This window comes from Neofelis nebulosa, chromosome 6, assembly GCF_028018385.1.
Source record: "Neofelis nebulosa isolate mNeoNeb1 chromosome 6, mNeoNeb1.pri, whole genome shotgun sequence".
Classification (NCBI taxonomy): domain Eukaryota; kingdom Metazoa; phylum Chordata; class Mammalia; order Carnivora; family Felidae; genus Neofelis; species Neofelis nebulosa.
This window is the reverse complement of record NC_080787.1, coordinates 29,193,812-29,210,568: the sequence shown is the minus strand read 5'-3', so window position 1 is coordinate 29,210,568 and position 16,757 is coordinate 29,193,812. Positions and strand designations below refer to the sequence as shown.

The 16,757-nt window shown below is 43.6% G+C and overlaps 2 protein-coding genes and 2 long non-coding RNA genes across 4 annotated transcripts in view; 2 read left to right on the top strand and 2 right to left on the bottom strand.

The window, feature by feature from the left end:
• Positions 1–357, bottom strand: part of SERPINB6 (serpin family B member 6) — a 30,881-nt gene extending 30,524 nt beyond the window's left edge. The window contains exon 1 of the mRNA XM_058733179.1: positions 177–357. The gene's annotated coding sequence lies outside the window, so the exon portion shown is untranslated. The remainder of the gene's footprint in view (positions 1–176) is intronic.
• A 4,437-nt stretch (positions 358–4,794) lies between these two features.
• Positions 4,795–9,698, top strand: LOC131513874 (uncharacterized). Its single transcript, XR_009262858.1, has 2 exons — positions 4,795–4,955; positions 7,970–9,698. It is a non-coding gene; the product is annotated as an uncharacterized LOC131513874 (long non-coding RNA).
• Positions 9,699–10,077: 379 nt separating this feature from the next.
• Positions 10,078–13,118, bottom strand: LOC131513873 (uncharacterized). The gene is made up of 2 exons (XR_009262857.1): positions 12,734–13,118; positions 10,078–10,346 (listed from the first exon to the last, which is right to left on the bottom strand). It is a non-coding gene; the product is annotated as an uncharacterized LOC131513873 (long non-coding RNA).
• An 816-nt stretch (positions 13,119–13,934) lies between these two features.
• LOC131513425 (peroxiredoxin-5, mitochondrial-like) lies at positions 13,935–14,774 on the top strand. The gene has a single exon (XM_058732597.1). The coding sequence runs from the start codon at positions 13,966–13,968 to the stop codon at positions 14,629–14,631; it is 666 nt and encodes a 221-aa protein (XP_058588580.1). The 5' UTR covers positions 13,935–13,965; the 3' UTR covers positions 14,632–14,774.
• Positions 14,775–16,757: the final 1,983 nt, after the last annotated feature.

The following is a 16,757-nucleotide window of genomic DNA, read 5'->3' as shown; positions in this document are numbered from 1 at the left end:
GGCCACGCCCTCCCCGCGCGCGTCCCCGACCCCCGCGAGGCCACGCCCTCCCTACGTGCCCCCGGGCCCCGCATGGCCACGCCCCCGTCCCTGCAAAACCCTGATCCCTGAGCTACCAAGCTCAGCCCGTCCACGCGCCCCTCGCGGCCCCACCCTGCCTCCGGCGCTTTCCTAACCTTGGAGTGGAGGACAGGTCCCCGCGGGCCGGGGCAGGTCCCACACCAGACGGTACCTCGGAGGGTTGGCGCGGCGGTCTGGAGAGAAGGGAGAAGCTCTGGGGCTCAAATACCGGCGGAGCCGGAGGGCGGGCGGAGTCAGGGGAAGCGAGCCAGCGCACCGCCCATCCCCAGATCCCGGGGCGGCTGTCCGTCAGCAGCCTGGGGCTCGCAGGAGGGCGGTGAAGGGAGGTGACCAGGTGTGCGCCAGGTACTCCACTGCACTTTGACCGCCACCCTGGGGCCGGCCTATGGGCCGCGCGTACTTTTCTAGTCTAGTTGCGTTGACCTCGCCCACTGGGCCACCAGGTAGGTGAATCAAACGAAAACCTCTGGAGTTTTCAGTCAGAGAGCGACAGTACGCGGACACACCAGCGCTTTACTGTGACTTGGTAAAGAGACCGTGAATTAATGTTGTCAGTGACCAGAAAAGTGCCAGTTCTTGGTACGTAGGCATAAGTTGCACAGTGCGGGACAGAAATTTTAAATAAAGCCTACGCGATCTTGTGTGTTCATAATGCAGTAGTCTTCTGGTCCATGTGAATTAAACTCCAGGGTACTAACAAATTATACAAATGTGTACAAAGTCCATGTTTGCCACCTTGGAGCAGTCATGGAGAACGGAAAGGTGAGAGGAGAAGGGGAAAACGCTAGCCACGTTTTAAAAATGAGTTTAATTTTGGAAACCTCAAATTGTTTTTGCGTTTCCTCCATCCTTACCCTAGGCCAGGATTTCTCAACATGGACACTGTTAACACCTGAGCTGGATAATTCTTTGTTGTGCTGTGGCACTACAGAATGTTTAACAGCATCCCTGGCCCTTCTACCCACTGCATGCCTGTAGCATCCCTCTCCCAGTTGTGACGGTTTAAATTTTATTTTTGGAGTAGTGAAACATAAAGTAATGCCCAGAGATATCAACCCAGTTTTGTTTAGCTTCAGGCATGTCTTTCCAGCTGACCTTTTTGCAAACATGTATGTGTGTATGCGTGTGCACGCTTATCAAGAGTGTCATTCTATTACCTATCCATTTGTTATCTGTCGATAGTTCTGCAACTTGCTTTTTTCACTTGACAATACATTTTGGAAATCTCTGTATTTGCTACACAGCATCCTTATTCCTTTTCATGGCTGATCGTATTTCGTGTGTCACTGGTGGCCATTTGGGTTGTTTCCATTTGGGTCATTACAAATAATGCCACGAATAACCTAGTGCAGTGCTTCTCAAGCTTGAATGCACATGTAAATGATCTGGGGTATTGTTAAAATGCAGATTCTGATTCAGTAGGTCCTGAGACTCAGCATTTCTAACAAGCACCCAGGTAGCTGAGGCTGCTGTTCCGTAGACCATGCTTTCAGTAGTAAGATATTAGTGTAAATACTCTTTTGTACTGATGGAGAAATATCCACCAATCCAGATTCCTAGATTCCTAGAAATGGGATTGTTAGGTTAAAGGACAAATACACATATATTTTTGTTAGCTATTGTCAAATTTCTCTCTATAGGGCTTGTATCATTTTGTCCTCTCCCCAGCTATATCTGAGTGCTTCTTCACAGCCTTACTAACAGTAATACATGGACATCTTTGGATTTTTACCAATCTGATAGGGGAGAGATGTTTTATCTCCTGTAGTTTTAATTACCATATCCTGTATTATGAGTGAGGTTGAACATCTTTTCATATGTTTAAAAGCATTGCCTCTTTGTTGTTTTGTTCCCCCCCCCCGCCCCCACCATGAACCGTTCATGACTTTTGTTCATTTTTTAAAATTGTTTGGTCTTTTTCTTCTTAGTTCTTACATGCTCTTTATATAGTAGCATTAGTCCTTTGTAGTATAAGTTGCAAATATTTTCTCCCAGCTTCTCATCTGTTTTCTGACATTGCTTTGGTGATTTTGGCATATTTTTTGTTTTTAATGTAGTCAAATTTAATGATTTTTCCTTTATTGCATCTAGATTTTTGACTCATAGTTAGAAACTCGTTCTCCAGATTATACAGTTCACCAGTGTTTTCTTCCAGTATTTGTATAGTTTCAATTCAGTCCCAGCCGATGGCTGGAGGAAGAGAGGGCAGTAGAGTGGAAGTCAAGAATATCCCAGACCATTTGCCAAAGGCTAGTTGCTCAGGAGTACTCAGTGATTCATTGGTGTCTAATGTTTAGAAAACTCAGTTCAGATATGGCAATGATGTCAACAAATAGATCTGGCTCCAGAGAATGTCTTTTTCATTCCAATCCCAGTTTAATTGCTCTCTGTTGTTAACCCTGCCTGAAACCGTATAGTTCTTACTCTCAGCAACAGCATGGCCTTTCATCTCCCAGGACTTCCCTGGATGGGGACTGGGACTTTGGTACTCCAGGTAAAATAAAAGTAAACAGAACCTTTTAGGTGTTTATAAAGCAGTCTGAATTTACAATCAGTAAATTGGAAATAAAGATTGACCAAGAATCTTGATTATGATACTAACACAGCTCATTTTACTTAGGAATCTGGGACTGTCACAGGTAAATATTTTGTTTGGTTGTGTTTTATTTTTGAAAATAATTCCCCTTTTAAATGTTGGAAATAATAGATTGACAAAAACCCATTCAAAAAGCATTCGGCAACCTGTATTCAGCTCATTGAACACAAGTTGGTTTTGACATTAGCGTACAGCACAGTAACTCACCCGTGACCAGAACAGTGACTAAAACATCACCCTGAATAAATTCATTCTATTCTGCTGACGTTTCAACCCTAACACAAAAAGAGAAGAAAGGATGCTCCCCTTTTAACTGGGAACATTTCACCGTGACATTTATGTTATGTAATTCTATTGTTCTTTATGTATATTCTCAGTGTTATGTAGGCTAACTGGAACTAATTTCCATAAAACTGGAAGAGCATTTTTACCTTGATCTAAGCAGGAGAAATGGATTCGTATTGATTTAACTATACCTTTTAAAAATCAGATCACAGAAAATGAGCCAAATGTCTAAATAGACACCTGAAGCCTTAAGTGATTAAAAAAAAAAAAAAAAAAGAACCCTAATGGATGGAACTATCCTGGATGAGGTCAATTGCTTAGCAAACTCAATTTAATTAAATGGATATTTACCACACATCTGCAATGCAAAATTCTGAGACTAGCCCAGAACTAGAATCTCTGCCCTTCCATTAAAGGCCATAAAATAAGTTCCCAGGCAACTATCTAACATCTATTTGGTTTTCGTTACAGATAGTAAGCATTGCAATGTTTCCTATGAACAACATAAAAGTTATTCAAATGACATGGCAATCCTGTTAGCAATATTACAGTACTTAATGGTTCTTCATATCTAATGTTCTTTCAAAGAAATTGTAGCCACCTCTCCCAGACATTCACTGGACAAACAGGTTGGGTTCATGAGTCACTTCTGAAAGACAGACCAGGTAGGTAAGACACTGAAATTGGGGTGCCTGGGTGGCTCTGTCGGTTAAGCATCTGACTCTTGATTTCAGCTCAGGTCATGATCTCACAATACATGAGATTGAGCCCCGAGAGTGCAAGCCTGCTTGGGATTCTCTGTCCCTCTCTTTCTGCCCCTCCCCCCCCCCAAATAAATAGACTTAAAATAAAATAAGACACTGAAATCAAAACTGCAACGAGACAACCTCACACCTGTCAAAATGGCTAAAATCAACAACACAAGAAACAACAGGTGTTGACGAGGATGTGGAGAAAAAGGAACTCTCGTGCACTGTTGGTGGGTATGAAAACTGGTGCAGCCACTCTGGAAAACAGTATGTTTGAGCAGGTTCCTCAAAAAGTTAGGAATAGAACTACCCTATGATCTGGTAATTGCACTGCTGAGTACTTTCCCAAAGAATACAAAAACAGTAATTCAAAGGGATATATGCACCCCTATGTTTACAGCAGCATTATTTATAATAGCCAAGACATGGAAGCAGCCCAAGTATCCATTGATTGATGAATGGATGAAGAAGATGTGGTATATATATACAGTGGAATATTATTTGACCATAAAAAAAGAATGAAATCTTGCCATTTGCAATGACATGGATGAAGCTACAGTATAATACTAAGCCAAATAAGTCAGAGAAAGACAAATACCATATGATTTCACTCATTTGTGGAATTTAAGAAACAAAACAAAGGAAAAAGAAGAGACAAACCAAGAAACAGACTCTTAACTATAGGGAACAGTCTGATGGTTACGGGGGGGAGGGGAGAGGAGGTTGGCTGGGGATGGGTGAAATAGGTGATAGGAATTAAGGAGTGCACTTGTGATGAGCACTGAATGATGTATACAATTGTTGAATATATTGTACACCTGAAACTAATATAGCACTGTATGTTAATTAACTGGAATCAAAATAAAAACTTAAAAAAGATAAGACCCTGCTCAAAGTGGGCAAAATGTGAGAAGCAGAGATCCAATGAGTCTGCAGGTAGTGGGTGGACAAAGGATGCATACTCCCTCCCTCTGGGAGGTGGTGACACTCCCAGGAGGAAGCCATTTGGAAAACTGAGGTCTTGATTTTTTCTACCCCAGAAAATCTTCTGGCACAATATCTAAGAAGCTGAAAGGTAGATGCCAGGCTTTTCTGGGTTTTCTCTTTAAGGAAAGTTTGGGGAGTATCCAAGACTCTGAACCTTGCACAACCCAGCTTGTGAGGGCTGGCCAGCAGTGCTCCCACCATTCTTCCTGTTCCTGCACTCACTGCAAAAAGCTGGGCCTCCTCCCAGTGCTTTCCAGGTACCTGGGACTGGGGCAAAGAACCTGTCTTAGAAAGGGGAAGGAAGGAAGGGAGGGAGGGAAGGAGAAAGAAAGAAAGAAAGAAAAAGAAAAAGAGAAAGGAAAGGAAGGAAGGAAAGCAAGAGAAAAAGAAAGAAAGGAAGAAAGAAAAAAGGGAGGGAAGGAAGGACCTACCTGCCTTCTTTTTTCAAATACCTTAGTGGAGGTTTGGGCGCCAACACTGGGACATGTTTCTGGGTGATCACCCCCAGATTTCCTTCCAGACTCATAGGGACCACGTGCTAGAGAAGATTCCTTATCACACTGGCTTTCCTTCCCTAAAATGCAAGGTAAATCCATGGTCATTCAATATAGACCTAACACTGACTTTTCTTTGCCCTTACTGGAATTCTTGGGGAAATCCAGCATGGATTTTCCTCTTTTACTCTCACAATTAAAATAACTCATTTATGAGGGTAAGGCACCGAGAGATGCAACCTGGCAGGGCTCTCCTACTCTACTTTACACTTTTTTATACTTTACACTCTCCTTTACACTTTACACTTTTTTATCTTACCATTTTTAAAAATGAGAAAGGTGACTTTTTTTTTTTTTTAACCACAAACCACTTTCACATTCAGATGCTTGGGTTTTATAAATCTTCCCCTGCAAATTCACACCCTCAGAGCCACACTAGATAGAAGAGCTGGAAAGCCCCAAACTTCTTTTATTAAACATTTACTCTACTGAGTGTGGGACTGTGCACTAAAACTGCAATAGGTAACTGGTCACAGGAGGTTACAGCCTCCAGTAACTGACCTCAATGAGAAATCAAAACTGGGAAGAACTGGAAAACCAGTCAAGCAGAGGCAGGCAAGCAACATTGTCAAACAATCAGATATAACAGAAATATAATGTATTTAGATGACCTAAGGGTCTTTCTCAGGTCTACATGTAAATCAGTAAACCTTACTTTTTATAACCATAGCAAATTATACCTTGTAATGTGCAAGTATTTGGAGTACTGATTGAAAGCAGGTCCCCCTTTCCTCTTGTAACAAGCTTTGGAGCAGCTCTTCAGAGCAATCAGAAAGACCACCTCCCAAACTATAGTCCTCAGGAAGACAATGAATAAAGCATTCACTAACCTACTTTGAGGTTGGTTTTCTTTCAGTGGACAGGATCAGGTCTCAAAGAAATGGAAAAATAAAACTGAATAAAACATGGCCCTTCCCCCTTTTTTTTTTTTTTAGCAGTTCAGATGGATGCAAAAGAGAGATTGTGTTTGCAATATTCAATCGTGGGGAGATCTGTTCCAAGATCCCTAGTGGATGCCTGAATCTGTCTAGTACCAAACCCTATGCATATTATGTCTTTTGCTGTACATACATGCCTATGATAAGGCATAATTTATAAATGAGGCACAGTAAGATATTAACTAATAATAAAATAGAACAATTATGGTAATATATGTAATAAAAGTTATGTGAATGTGATGTCTCTCTAACAGAATAAGTACAGTTAAATGGGCAAGTTAGGGCTGGCCTGGAAAGAGTTCTTACACCAATCTAAGGAGTTTGGGATTTATTGGTCAGGCAATGGGGAAGCATTGTAAGATTTTAACTAGAGGATTAACCTGATTCATTCATTCGCTCCTTTCCCTACTTTCCCTTCCTCTCTCTTCCTCCCTCCCTTCCTCCTTCCCTTTTTTTCTGACTTTAGCATCAGCCTTCAGGATGGTTTGGATGCAGAAGAAAGTGCCCAGGGGTTGGTTAGTTAAGGAGTTGGCTTTAGGCCATTTGGGCCTAAGCCTAAGTAGTGGCAACAGTGAAGCAGGGAGCTAATCAGGAAGCAGAACCCATAGGATCTAATGTGCAAGTGGATTTAGGGGGAAGGGACAAGGAAAAGAATGGAGTTCCAGCGATGTTTCAGTATTCTAACTCAAATAATTAGACACAAGATGATATAATTAACTCAGAGAATATGAGAAAAAGAGGATAGGTTCGGGGTCAAATAAAGAATTAGTTTGAGTCAAAAGCGCTTTATAGTGCTTGTAACACATTTAGGTGAAGATGTCCAGGACACAAGTAGAAACAAAGACAAAGCTATGGGATAAAGGAGCTAGAAGCCAGAAGAGGGATGCACTCAGCCCAGTGGAGCTTCCTGATCAGGAAGGCATCCGTCTGATGACAGAAGCCCAGGCAATAGCAACCAACATTCTAAAAGGTTGCTAGGGAAAAAAGCACAAAAGCAGATGGAGAAGAGCAGAAGCTGGACAATGGAGAGCAGCTCGCGTTAGAGGAAGTGGAGAGTTAAAGCAGGGAGAGTCCATTTGACATTCCCACGTCAACACTTACCTTGGTGACAGTTAAGACAACCATCAAAGTGAGTGGGATTTAGGATGAAAAGAGACACGTGGAGGTGTCTAAGAAACTCTTTGAAGAATCTTCACTGTGATGAATAAGAAGGCTAGGTAGAACTGGAGGTCAGCTAGCAGGACTGTGTTTTAAGGCCTGAACAGAGTTGAGCATGCCATTTGCTTTCTGCATAGTCACAGTCAGAAGCAGCCAGGAAAATACTAGGAAATTGTCTGATTTAAAAGAAAATCTAATCTTTGTCAAGAGTATGATGGTGAAGCAAAGCAATGCTGCTTCTGTCTATCTTAATGGTTATTCTTTGTTATTTTAGGCCATCTGTAATCCAGGGGCTCAGGTGAAATTTGCACTTTCTGGCCCAGCAGGTTAACCTAGTACCTGAAAGCCAGGTCTCCATAGGAAGAGGCTTAGAGCTGGTTCTGTGTGAACACAGAAGGTGTTTTCCAGAATCTATGTTTGTTATTTTATTTCATGCATTTTTTTATTCACTTATTTCTTTTGAAACCATGCTCTCTTATTTAAAATCTGAGTTCAATTAAGAGAATCTTATTACTCTGGAGATTTTTTTCATATTCATGATCATATGATTTTAAGAAATAGCTAAATCACTAAATAAAGGTTCCTCTCTCGCTTCTTTTCTTTTTCTTTTCCCTCATCAAGAGAAGCTTGTCTTATTTGATCTGGAATCACGTGGGTGGTCCATTTCAGAATGCAAATAAAAAGAAACGTGAATGGAAACCCATCTTCCTGGGATAGGGTGCCGCCAACTCTGGGCCGTGTCACCCTGAGGTCCAGGCCACTGCTGAAGCGAGCTGGATGAATTTACATGAGAAGCCCAAGGAAACTGTTTCCCCAAATGCAAAGTTAGAGAGACTTAGTGTGCTTGACCAGATCAGTCCTGACCAGGGCCCTGTGGTAACGAAACTCCTAAAACTTAAAAAAGCAAGCAAACAAACAAAAACGGTTGAGAGAAGGGCTCAACCATCAGGAGGCTAATTTCAGTCCGTCCATGGCTTGTGCTGAGATGTAAAAAGTCCCTCCAGACCCTACCATTCTGTCTCTCAGAAGGTGCTAAGGGAGGCAAGGGGCTGAAGCTAGGACTCACAACACTGAGTGGTGACCTTGGAAACCCAGAAGGGTGCCTTCTTGGCCAAGCTTAGTGCTCAAGGAGTGCAAAACCCTTGATGATGCACTAGATTTTGCACAAAGGGCATGAGTTTTAATTTCAAAATGCAGGCTTGGGTATCGTAGAGTGAAAGCAAACAGGGACACACGACGTGCATTTTCAATACTCCTACTTAGTGAAAGCTGGTGAGAACATTTTCATTCTTTTTAAACAAAGGCAAGCAGTTCAACTACTTTCTGGGTGTCCATCCACCTCAAGGTAGAGAATCTCAGTCCCTCATGAGGGAGGGAACTATTCCTTAAGCCCCGAAAACAGCAAGGGCTGAGGGCGGGGCTCTATCACCTGGCCACTACTATGCAACATATACACTTTCTCCCCGGGCCATCATGGATTCCAAAGGCAATATAAGATCCTCACAAAGACAGGGAGTTCTTATCTTGTGAGTTATTTAAGCAATATGATGAGCAAAGTCTTTCAGATCATTTGCAATGTTATTCTTGGATAACTTGATGTTTGTTCATCAGCCTTAATAACTTTATTATATGAACTCCTGGCATTCATGAAATGGTGCGTGACCTCCTAACCGGTGGTATGACCAATTATTTCATTCACGCCACGAACTTTTATTGACCACCTACTACAGGCCAGGAGCTACACTAGGGTCTGGCAATATAATGATAGAAGACAGGTCCCTGACCTCAAGATACCTAATAGATATTAAGAGATAATAGAAAAAATATATATTGGTCTCTGCCCCGGCTCCTGACGCAAGGCTCCCGAAACCTTTGTAATTTCCTAAGTGATAAGAACACTAGGAACTTCCTTTGTTGTAATATTTGGTCGTTGACTTGAGCTACTGACATAGGATTTCTGAAACCCTTGTATTTCCTCGGTTAATAATAGTGTCTTTTTTTCTCCGTGGGGTCCTGGATGGCTCCTGGATGAGAGCTGGTATTGGAAAGAGCAAGCTGTGATTAGAAACTTGGAATTTTCAGCCCTTCCCCTCCCCCATTCTCTTGAGATGGAAGAAGGCTGAAAGTAGAATTAGTGACTGATTATGCCTATATTATGAAGCCTCCACAAAATCCCAGTAAGATGGGATTTGGGGAGCTACTCCATTGGCAAACACATCCACCCTGGGAGGGTGGTGAACCTCCAACTCCAAAGGACAGAAGCTCCTGCACTCAGGACCCTCCCAGACCTCGCCCTATGTATCTATTCATCTACATCCTTTATTTATATTTTAATAAACTGATAAATGTGTTTCCTTGAGTTCTGTGAGTCACTCTAACAAATTAATCAAACTGGGGTGGGGGGGGCATAGGAATCTCCCATTAATAGCCAAATTGGACAGAAATTGTGGGTAACCTGGGAATCCTATTACTTGCAACTGGCATCTGAAGTTGAAGGTGGGTGGGGAGCAGCCTTGTGGGACTGAGCCCTTAACCTGTGGGACCTGACATGGTCTGTAGGTAGAATGTGCTAGAATTTAATGAAATTATAGGACTTTAGCTGGTGCTGTGAAGACCTGCTTGATGTGAGAAGTCCCCCACATACATTTGGTGACGAGAAGGGTCAGAAGTAAAGTGTTTTGCATGAGAAGTAAAGGAGACACACGGGAGAGAAACACAGGAGAAGGAAAGGACTGAGTTTTTCTCTATTCAAGAGAAAGACTGAACTGTGGCTTTTCCTTATACAGATATGCAAACAAATGAAATAGTGATATGTGCTCTAATGGCCCTTAGTATAGGGGTAAGAAAAAGTAGAAGCAGCAACAAGGAGTCTGGCTGGGGAAATCAAGAAAGGCGTCACACACTCCGTAACACTTGAGCAGAGATCTGAAGAATGATGCTGAGCTAATCAGAGGACAGTATTCCAAACCAGGAGTCAGAGAACTTTGCAAAAGTATGCCTGTTGGAGGAAACAACAAATCTTGCAATATCATAAAATATGAGGCAGTTTAGACTAGACATCTATAAAGGGCTTTATATGTCATACCAGTAAATTTTTATTCTATCTTATAGGCTGCAGAGACTCTCTGAAGAATTCTGGACTGTGGGTCACATAAGCAGTTATGTACTGGGAAGACTGCTCTGCAGGAATGCAGACAAGTGGGATGGGAAAAAACAGAAGTATCAGAGCTGCAATACTTGAAATGAAAGACCCCAATCAGGGCAGTGGCAGGAGGGGTAGAGGGGATGGAAGTATTAAAAAACAAAATTCAAGTGAGTAAACCTGAAGATCTAATTGGCTGTGTTAAATGATTCCTGAATCAGGCAGCATCCCATCTAGCAAACAGAGGGGCTCTCTGAGGAATTGTACAAAATGAAAACTCTCAAAAAGGAGTTGTTTTTATGGCAAGGAGGGTAGGGCCAGAAGGTTACAAGCAAAAGAAAGGGATCAATCTGGACAAGGTCACTCTCCCTTAGGGGGAAGCACAGGGAGTTTTATCAGATTTACTCACTTCTTTGTGGGAGGGGCGGGTCATGGAGAGGGCCATGTGACAGACTCACTGACACCCATCAGAAAATTCCATATCAACCTGTTAAGACAACATTTCTGGGGGAGTTTGAAACTGCAACTGTATTAAGCTGTGTTTTGGTAACCTGGTCTGGCCTAAGTAACACCATTTTGGGCCTATAGTTTTCTTTTTAACAGAAAGAAAAGCTGTTCAGGGAGAAGGTAGGACAGGACCTGGAAATTGTTGGATGAGTGGACGAAGGAGGAATCTTCGCTGATTTTCAGATTACACTAGGAAGAGCTAGTGAATGGCAACGTCAGTGAACAAGATTGGAAGTTTGGAAACAGGAAGGCAAATGACTTTCGAGAAGGGAATGAATTTTGCTTTGGTTAGGGTAGGTTGAGTTTCCATGGAAGGCTCAGGTGAGAGGTCTAGGTGCCAGAGGTCAATGTAGGGGTCATCAGCAAATGGATGTCAGTGCAGTTACAGGCTGGAGAGGTTTGCCGGGGACAGCATCCAACCCTCAGGAATACCAATACATAAGGATGAACAGAGGAAAAGAAGAGCCAAAAAAAGACAAAGGGAAGCCAGAGGCATGAAATGAATCTGGAAAGAGAATTACTAACAACAAACAAAAGAGAAGAGAGTTTTAAAGAAGGAGGCTAACGGTCTGTGGTTGAGTGGCAATGTCGTCGTTAGAACTGAGTAGGTGTACAGATAAACACAAGGGAAGGGAAGCAAAAATAATATAAAAACAGGGAGGGGGACAGAACATAAGAGACTCCTAAATATGGAGAACAAACAGACGTTACTGGAGGGGTTGTGGGAGGGGGGGATGGGCTAAATGGGTAAGGGGCATTAAGGAATCTACCCCTGAAATCATTGTTGCACTATATGCTAACTAACTTGGATGTAAATTAAAAAAAAAAAAAAAAAGAACAGAATAAGTATAGGGTCTGATGCAGACCCTAAAGGCTGCAGAAGTGTGAACTTGTGATCCTAGAGGGATGGGTCCTGAAGAACGTGAGTCAAATGCTGAAATGCTCAGCCTGTGGGGATGTGGGGACTGAAAGAAGGGGGTAGGTTGGTAACACTTGGTGGCTTGGGAGGGGCCCCATCCGTTCTTCCCCAGCCTGGGCTGGAGGGATCAGAACCTGCGGCGTCTGCAAGAAAGGCTGCAGGGAAGGCCAGGCGGGAGGGGGTTGGGACGCCTCGGTTATGGGTAACCGAGAAGGCGACAAAGGTGAGTTAGCGGGTGGAACTCGGGGTTGAGTCATCGAGGGCTGATCACGATGTTCCCGGAAAAAGAGGAGAGGCAGGCTGGGAAGGGCTCGAGTCGGCCTGGGAGCTGAGCTGGACTGGGCGATAACGGAGCTCGGAGTTCCGAAAGCTGCAGGCAACCGCCCAGTCCCCTTGGCGACCCCAGCCCGCTTCCTCCCCCCCCCCCCCCCCCCCCCCCCCCCCGCCTCTCTCGCCCGAGAGCAGAGCGTGCGAGGCTGCGAGGCTGAGAGGGCCGGGATCACTTGCTTGCCGCCCACTCCCGACGCGCCCCTTCCTCCCCGCCACGCCCGTGGCACCCCCTGCACCCGCCGAGCCCTTCTGGCCGGCCCTCCCGGGTTCGCGTCCGGGAGAGCACATCCCGGGGTCTTCGCCGCCCTGCGCCCAGTTGCAAGCCGAGCTCCCAGAGGTCCCGCTCACCGCGCCTTGGAGGGGCCGGGGGATCCCAGGCGGAACCCGGCTAGGGCCGAGGGTTGGAGGGGAGGACCTGGGACCAGGGGGAGGCACTTGGGCGCCGCTGCAGCAGGGCCTGGAAGGAGGATCACATGGGGTGACTCACCTGGGGCCCAGGCCAAGTAGAGGAGGGTCAAGTGACACGTCATACATCCTGAGGAGGCCTGTTAGTTTCTACCACAGCTCCCTGTGTATTTCCTACACGGTACTAGCCACCGTCCGTAATTAGTTGTATTCGCGCGTTCTTGGTTTCTATTAGAAGGTAATTTCCAGGGGAGGCGGCCAGGTCTCCTCGAGTTCTCCGCGGCTGCAACCGCGCCAGAGGTGCCTCGGCCAGGGGGGAGGGGAGTGTGGTCAGGCCGGGGAAGCTGGAATACCCGGAGAAGAGGAGGAGACTGGCGTTCAGAGTGACCTGAGCTGGCAGCTGCCCTGACCAAGGGCGGCATGGGGTGCTGGCATTGACTGTGTCCATCGTCCAGCCTAAGGGGAAGACTTCCACACATTACGTCAGAGGATTCGCGGGTCGACCTTGATGCCTTTCAGACCTCTGCCAAGGTCACGTCCTGTGTGATTGTATAAAATTTCGTTCCTGGACAGGAACGACTCCGTTTTGAAGCTCTATTTCCTTTCTAACTAATGAATTCTTGAACTGTACCAGAAGCGGTGATTGTTTTACAAGCAGTTGCTCATAAAATCCAACAGAATAACTGGCATTTGGGCCATAAAACTGTTAATATGAACTTTATGAAGATATAAAAGTTAACTAACGCATACCAGGTATAGTTCTTTTGATAGCAGCAATAAAATAATCGATTAGATAATAATCAAAATTAGCACCGAATTGGGAGGTTTGTCTTCTTTTTCTCTAAATCATAAAATGACCCCTTCTTTCTTTCTCATAAAAACCCCTTGCTTTCCCACAGGAGCAGGACACTTTTCTGGTTACTCCAGAATCGGTTCTCCCCAAATTGCAATTCTGAGACCCTAAATAAAGACCTTGTTCTGTTTTAGTTTGACTTCTTTTTTAAGTTAACAGCCCATAGACCATCAGGTCCTCTCCCAAGTCGCAGGGCGACTGGGACTGAGTGTACAGTCTGTTCATGGACTTTATATTGTCCATGAGGCCCAGCTTTATATTGTCGCTCTAATTTCTAATTTGATATTTGAGATCTTAACTATACCTTAGACTGTTTTTATGGCACTTTCCAAAACAAAAACAAGGTATAAATAATTTAACTTCAACGCAAAAGTTGAGTTTCCATTATCCTATGCAAATTCTTAAAATACTAGATGAATCGGAGGCTCGGGCCTGGGGGCGGAGCGATTGTGGTCTCTGGTATGGGCATGCAGTTGGCTGGGCTGCGTCTTCTAGGTGGCAGGGCGGGCTCAGCTCTCCTCCGGGCGACTGCCATCGGGTCCGCTGCATCGGCGGCGGCGAGAGCAGGAGGGTATCGGCGACGAGGAGGGAAGTGGACGCTCGGAGGGGCCTGCGGTTTCAGAAGCGCCGCCCCAGCTATGGCCCCAATCAAGGTAGGAGAGGCCATCCCTTCGGTGGAGGTTTTCGAAAGGGAACCTGGGAACAAGGTGAACCTGGCAGAGCTGTTCAAGGGCAAGAAGGGAGTGCTGTTTGGAGTCCCTGGGGCCTTTACCCCTGGCTGTTCCAAGACCCACCTGCCAGGATTTGTGGAGCAGGCTGAGGCTCTGAAGGCCAAAGAGGTCCAGGTGATAGCCTGTCTGAGCCTTAATGATGTCTTTGTCACCGAAGAGTGGGGACGAGCTCACAACTCTGGAGGCAAGGTTAGGCTCTTGGCTGACCCCACAGGGACCTTTGGGAAGGAGACAGGTTTGTTACTAGATGATTCTCTGGTGTCTCTCTTTGGAAACCGACGCCTCAAGAGGTTCTCCATGGTGGTAGAGGATGGCGTAGTGAAGTCCTTGAATGTGGAACCGGATGGTACAGGGCTCACCTGCAGCCTGGCCTCCAACATCATCTCGCAGCTCTGAGACCCTGGGCCCAGACATACTCTTTCTCCCCTTCCAGTCTCACCTGAGCAGCCCCGGACAGAGGGCTCCAGTCCAAACCCAAGAGGGGCCAGTTCCCTGATGGGAACTTGGACCAAAGTTCTGCAATAAACATTTCTGGTTCACCTTTAAAAAAAAAAAAAATACTAGATGAATCTTGCTGGTCACTTACCTTAGTGTACTATGCTCAAAGTAGCCCAAATAGGAATTGTAAAGTTTTGCTATTCACATGGGTGGGCGAACAGCACTGTCGTTCAAGAGCTGATCTTCCTGATTCCTCCTGCTGGGGTCCCTAATCAGTCACCTGAAGTGAGTTACCTGAGATTCAGGGTACTGTACCTGTATCCCTGTCCCCCCCTAGGGTACAGGGCAGGCCTGGGGCTTTCTTGGAGCTGTTCCTACCTTCTATAACCAGATGCTCCTGTGAATGTTTTGATCAGTGGTCTTTGCTAATCCCAGATTTCTTTTTTTTTTTTTAAGAGCTTTTTCTGATCCACCAAGGGTTCTCTTGTTTTCCAGTGGGACTAAGGATTTATTCGTTTTTGAAATATTTTTTTTCTATTTGTAGGGATGTGGATGTGAAGGCCTCAGCATGAGCTCAGTTTGCCCTCCCCCAACAGAATGTTTTCATCCTATTTTAATTCTGCAAATGTTAGCCTCTCCCCTTCCACTCCAAGTTCAGCCCAGATTGTTCTACATACACTTTACCTCTGTAAAGTTGCAAAAGCAACATGTCTCTATAACAAAATCAAGCAATCCAGGTAAATAGAAAGTAAAAAATGAAATATTCCACCCACAGACACCCTTAGGTATATTAAAATATGTATACATGGAAACATCTACATTTATATAATATTTTTACAAAAATAGAACCATACTATCAGTAAAAGGTAATATGCAAAAAAAACAAAAACAAAAAAAACCCCAGAAAACCAAAAAAACCCCTAACAGAAACTGAGACCCTTTCTGACACTACTATGAAATTGTTTTATTTTTCCCTGGGAACAAATGAGGTTAGCAGATCATGAATATTATCTGTTCCTAAGGGCTGTGAAAAAGACAGACTATATATATTTGCACTTAGGGAAAACATGTAATATCAGCAAATAATTCCTTACTTAAAACCTCTTTTAAAATCCTGACATGAATTAAAAATACACGTACACACACATGCATATACACACACATTAATTTCTTTTGCAATCATTCTTTGTATTAGCTCCTGTTCCAATCCATTACCCCATTGGTTTGTACACTAGGGTACCAGGGAACCAAGGAATCAGTTGTCTGTTTTTGCTCAGAATTGAATCCCTCATGGTGACTGACACAGAAAAGGTGGATAGTAAACACTTTTTGAACGAATGAATGAATGAATGACTGTTACCAATCTGAAGCTTCTAGAGTCAACCTTTACTTTTATTGTTTTTTTTTTTTTAATATATTATGTTTAAGATCTAATTGTCAGCCTTTGAGATAGTGTTGTGCTCGTCCTCCTTTATTCTGCTTTGGTTTCTATGTTCTCAGTTCACTTGTTATCTACTTGTTTTTTGAGTTCACAACAATATAAAACAGTTAAAGACTTTTAATTTACTAGAACACAAAAATAAAAGATTTCTTCCATTGATACTTAATGTGAGATATTATGATAGAGGCAAAGTGTTTCATAAAGATATGATAAAATGCCATAATTTTCTACCTTTGGTAGTAAGGCATAACACCATTCTTTAATTCTGTATTACAGGACCAAGATATGATTCAGAAAACAGATTTTCTTGTACTAATTCATACACTGTTCGTGTCAGATTTGATCTTTCTTTTTATTAGATAAATATGGGAAAAAAACCAACCTAGAATAACAAACCAGTCTCTAAAATTAGAATAATGGCTGATAAGCAGCTGTGGAGTAGGGGTTTCAAAAGAAATTAGAAAAACACATTTTTTGGAGATCTTAGTATTACTAATAACATCTTCTTATAATTTGTTTCATATATTTATGAAATTTACTCTTCTAGCCCATAAGATTTTTTAAAAGCAGGGATGTAGTATGTGTAAACTTTTACATATAATAATTTTAAATACAAATTTTATTTTGATTCACAAAAAAGTTG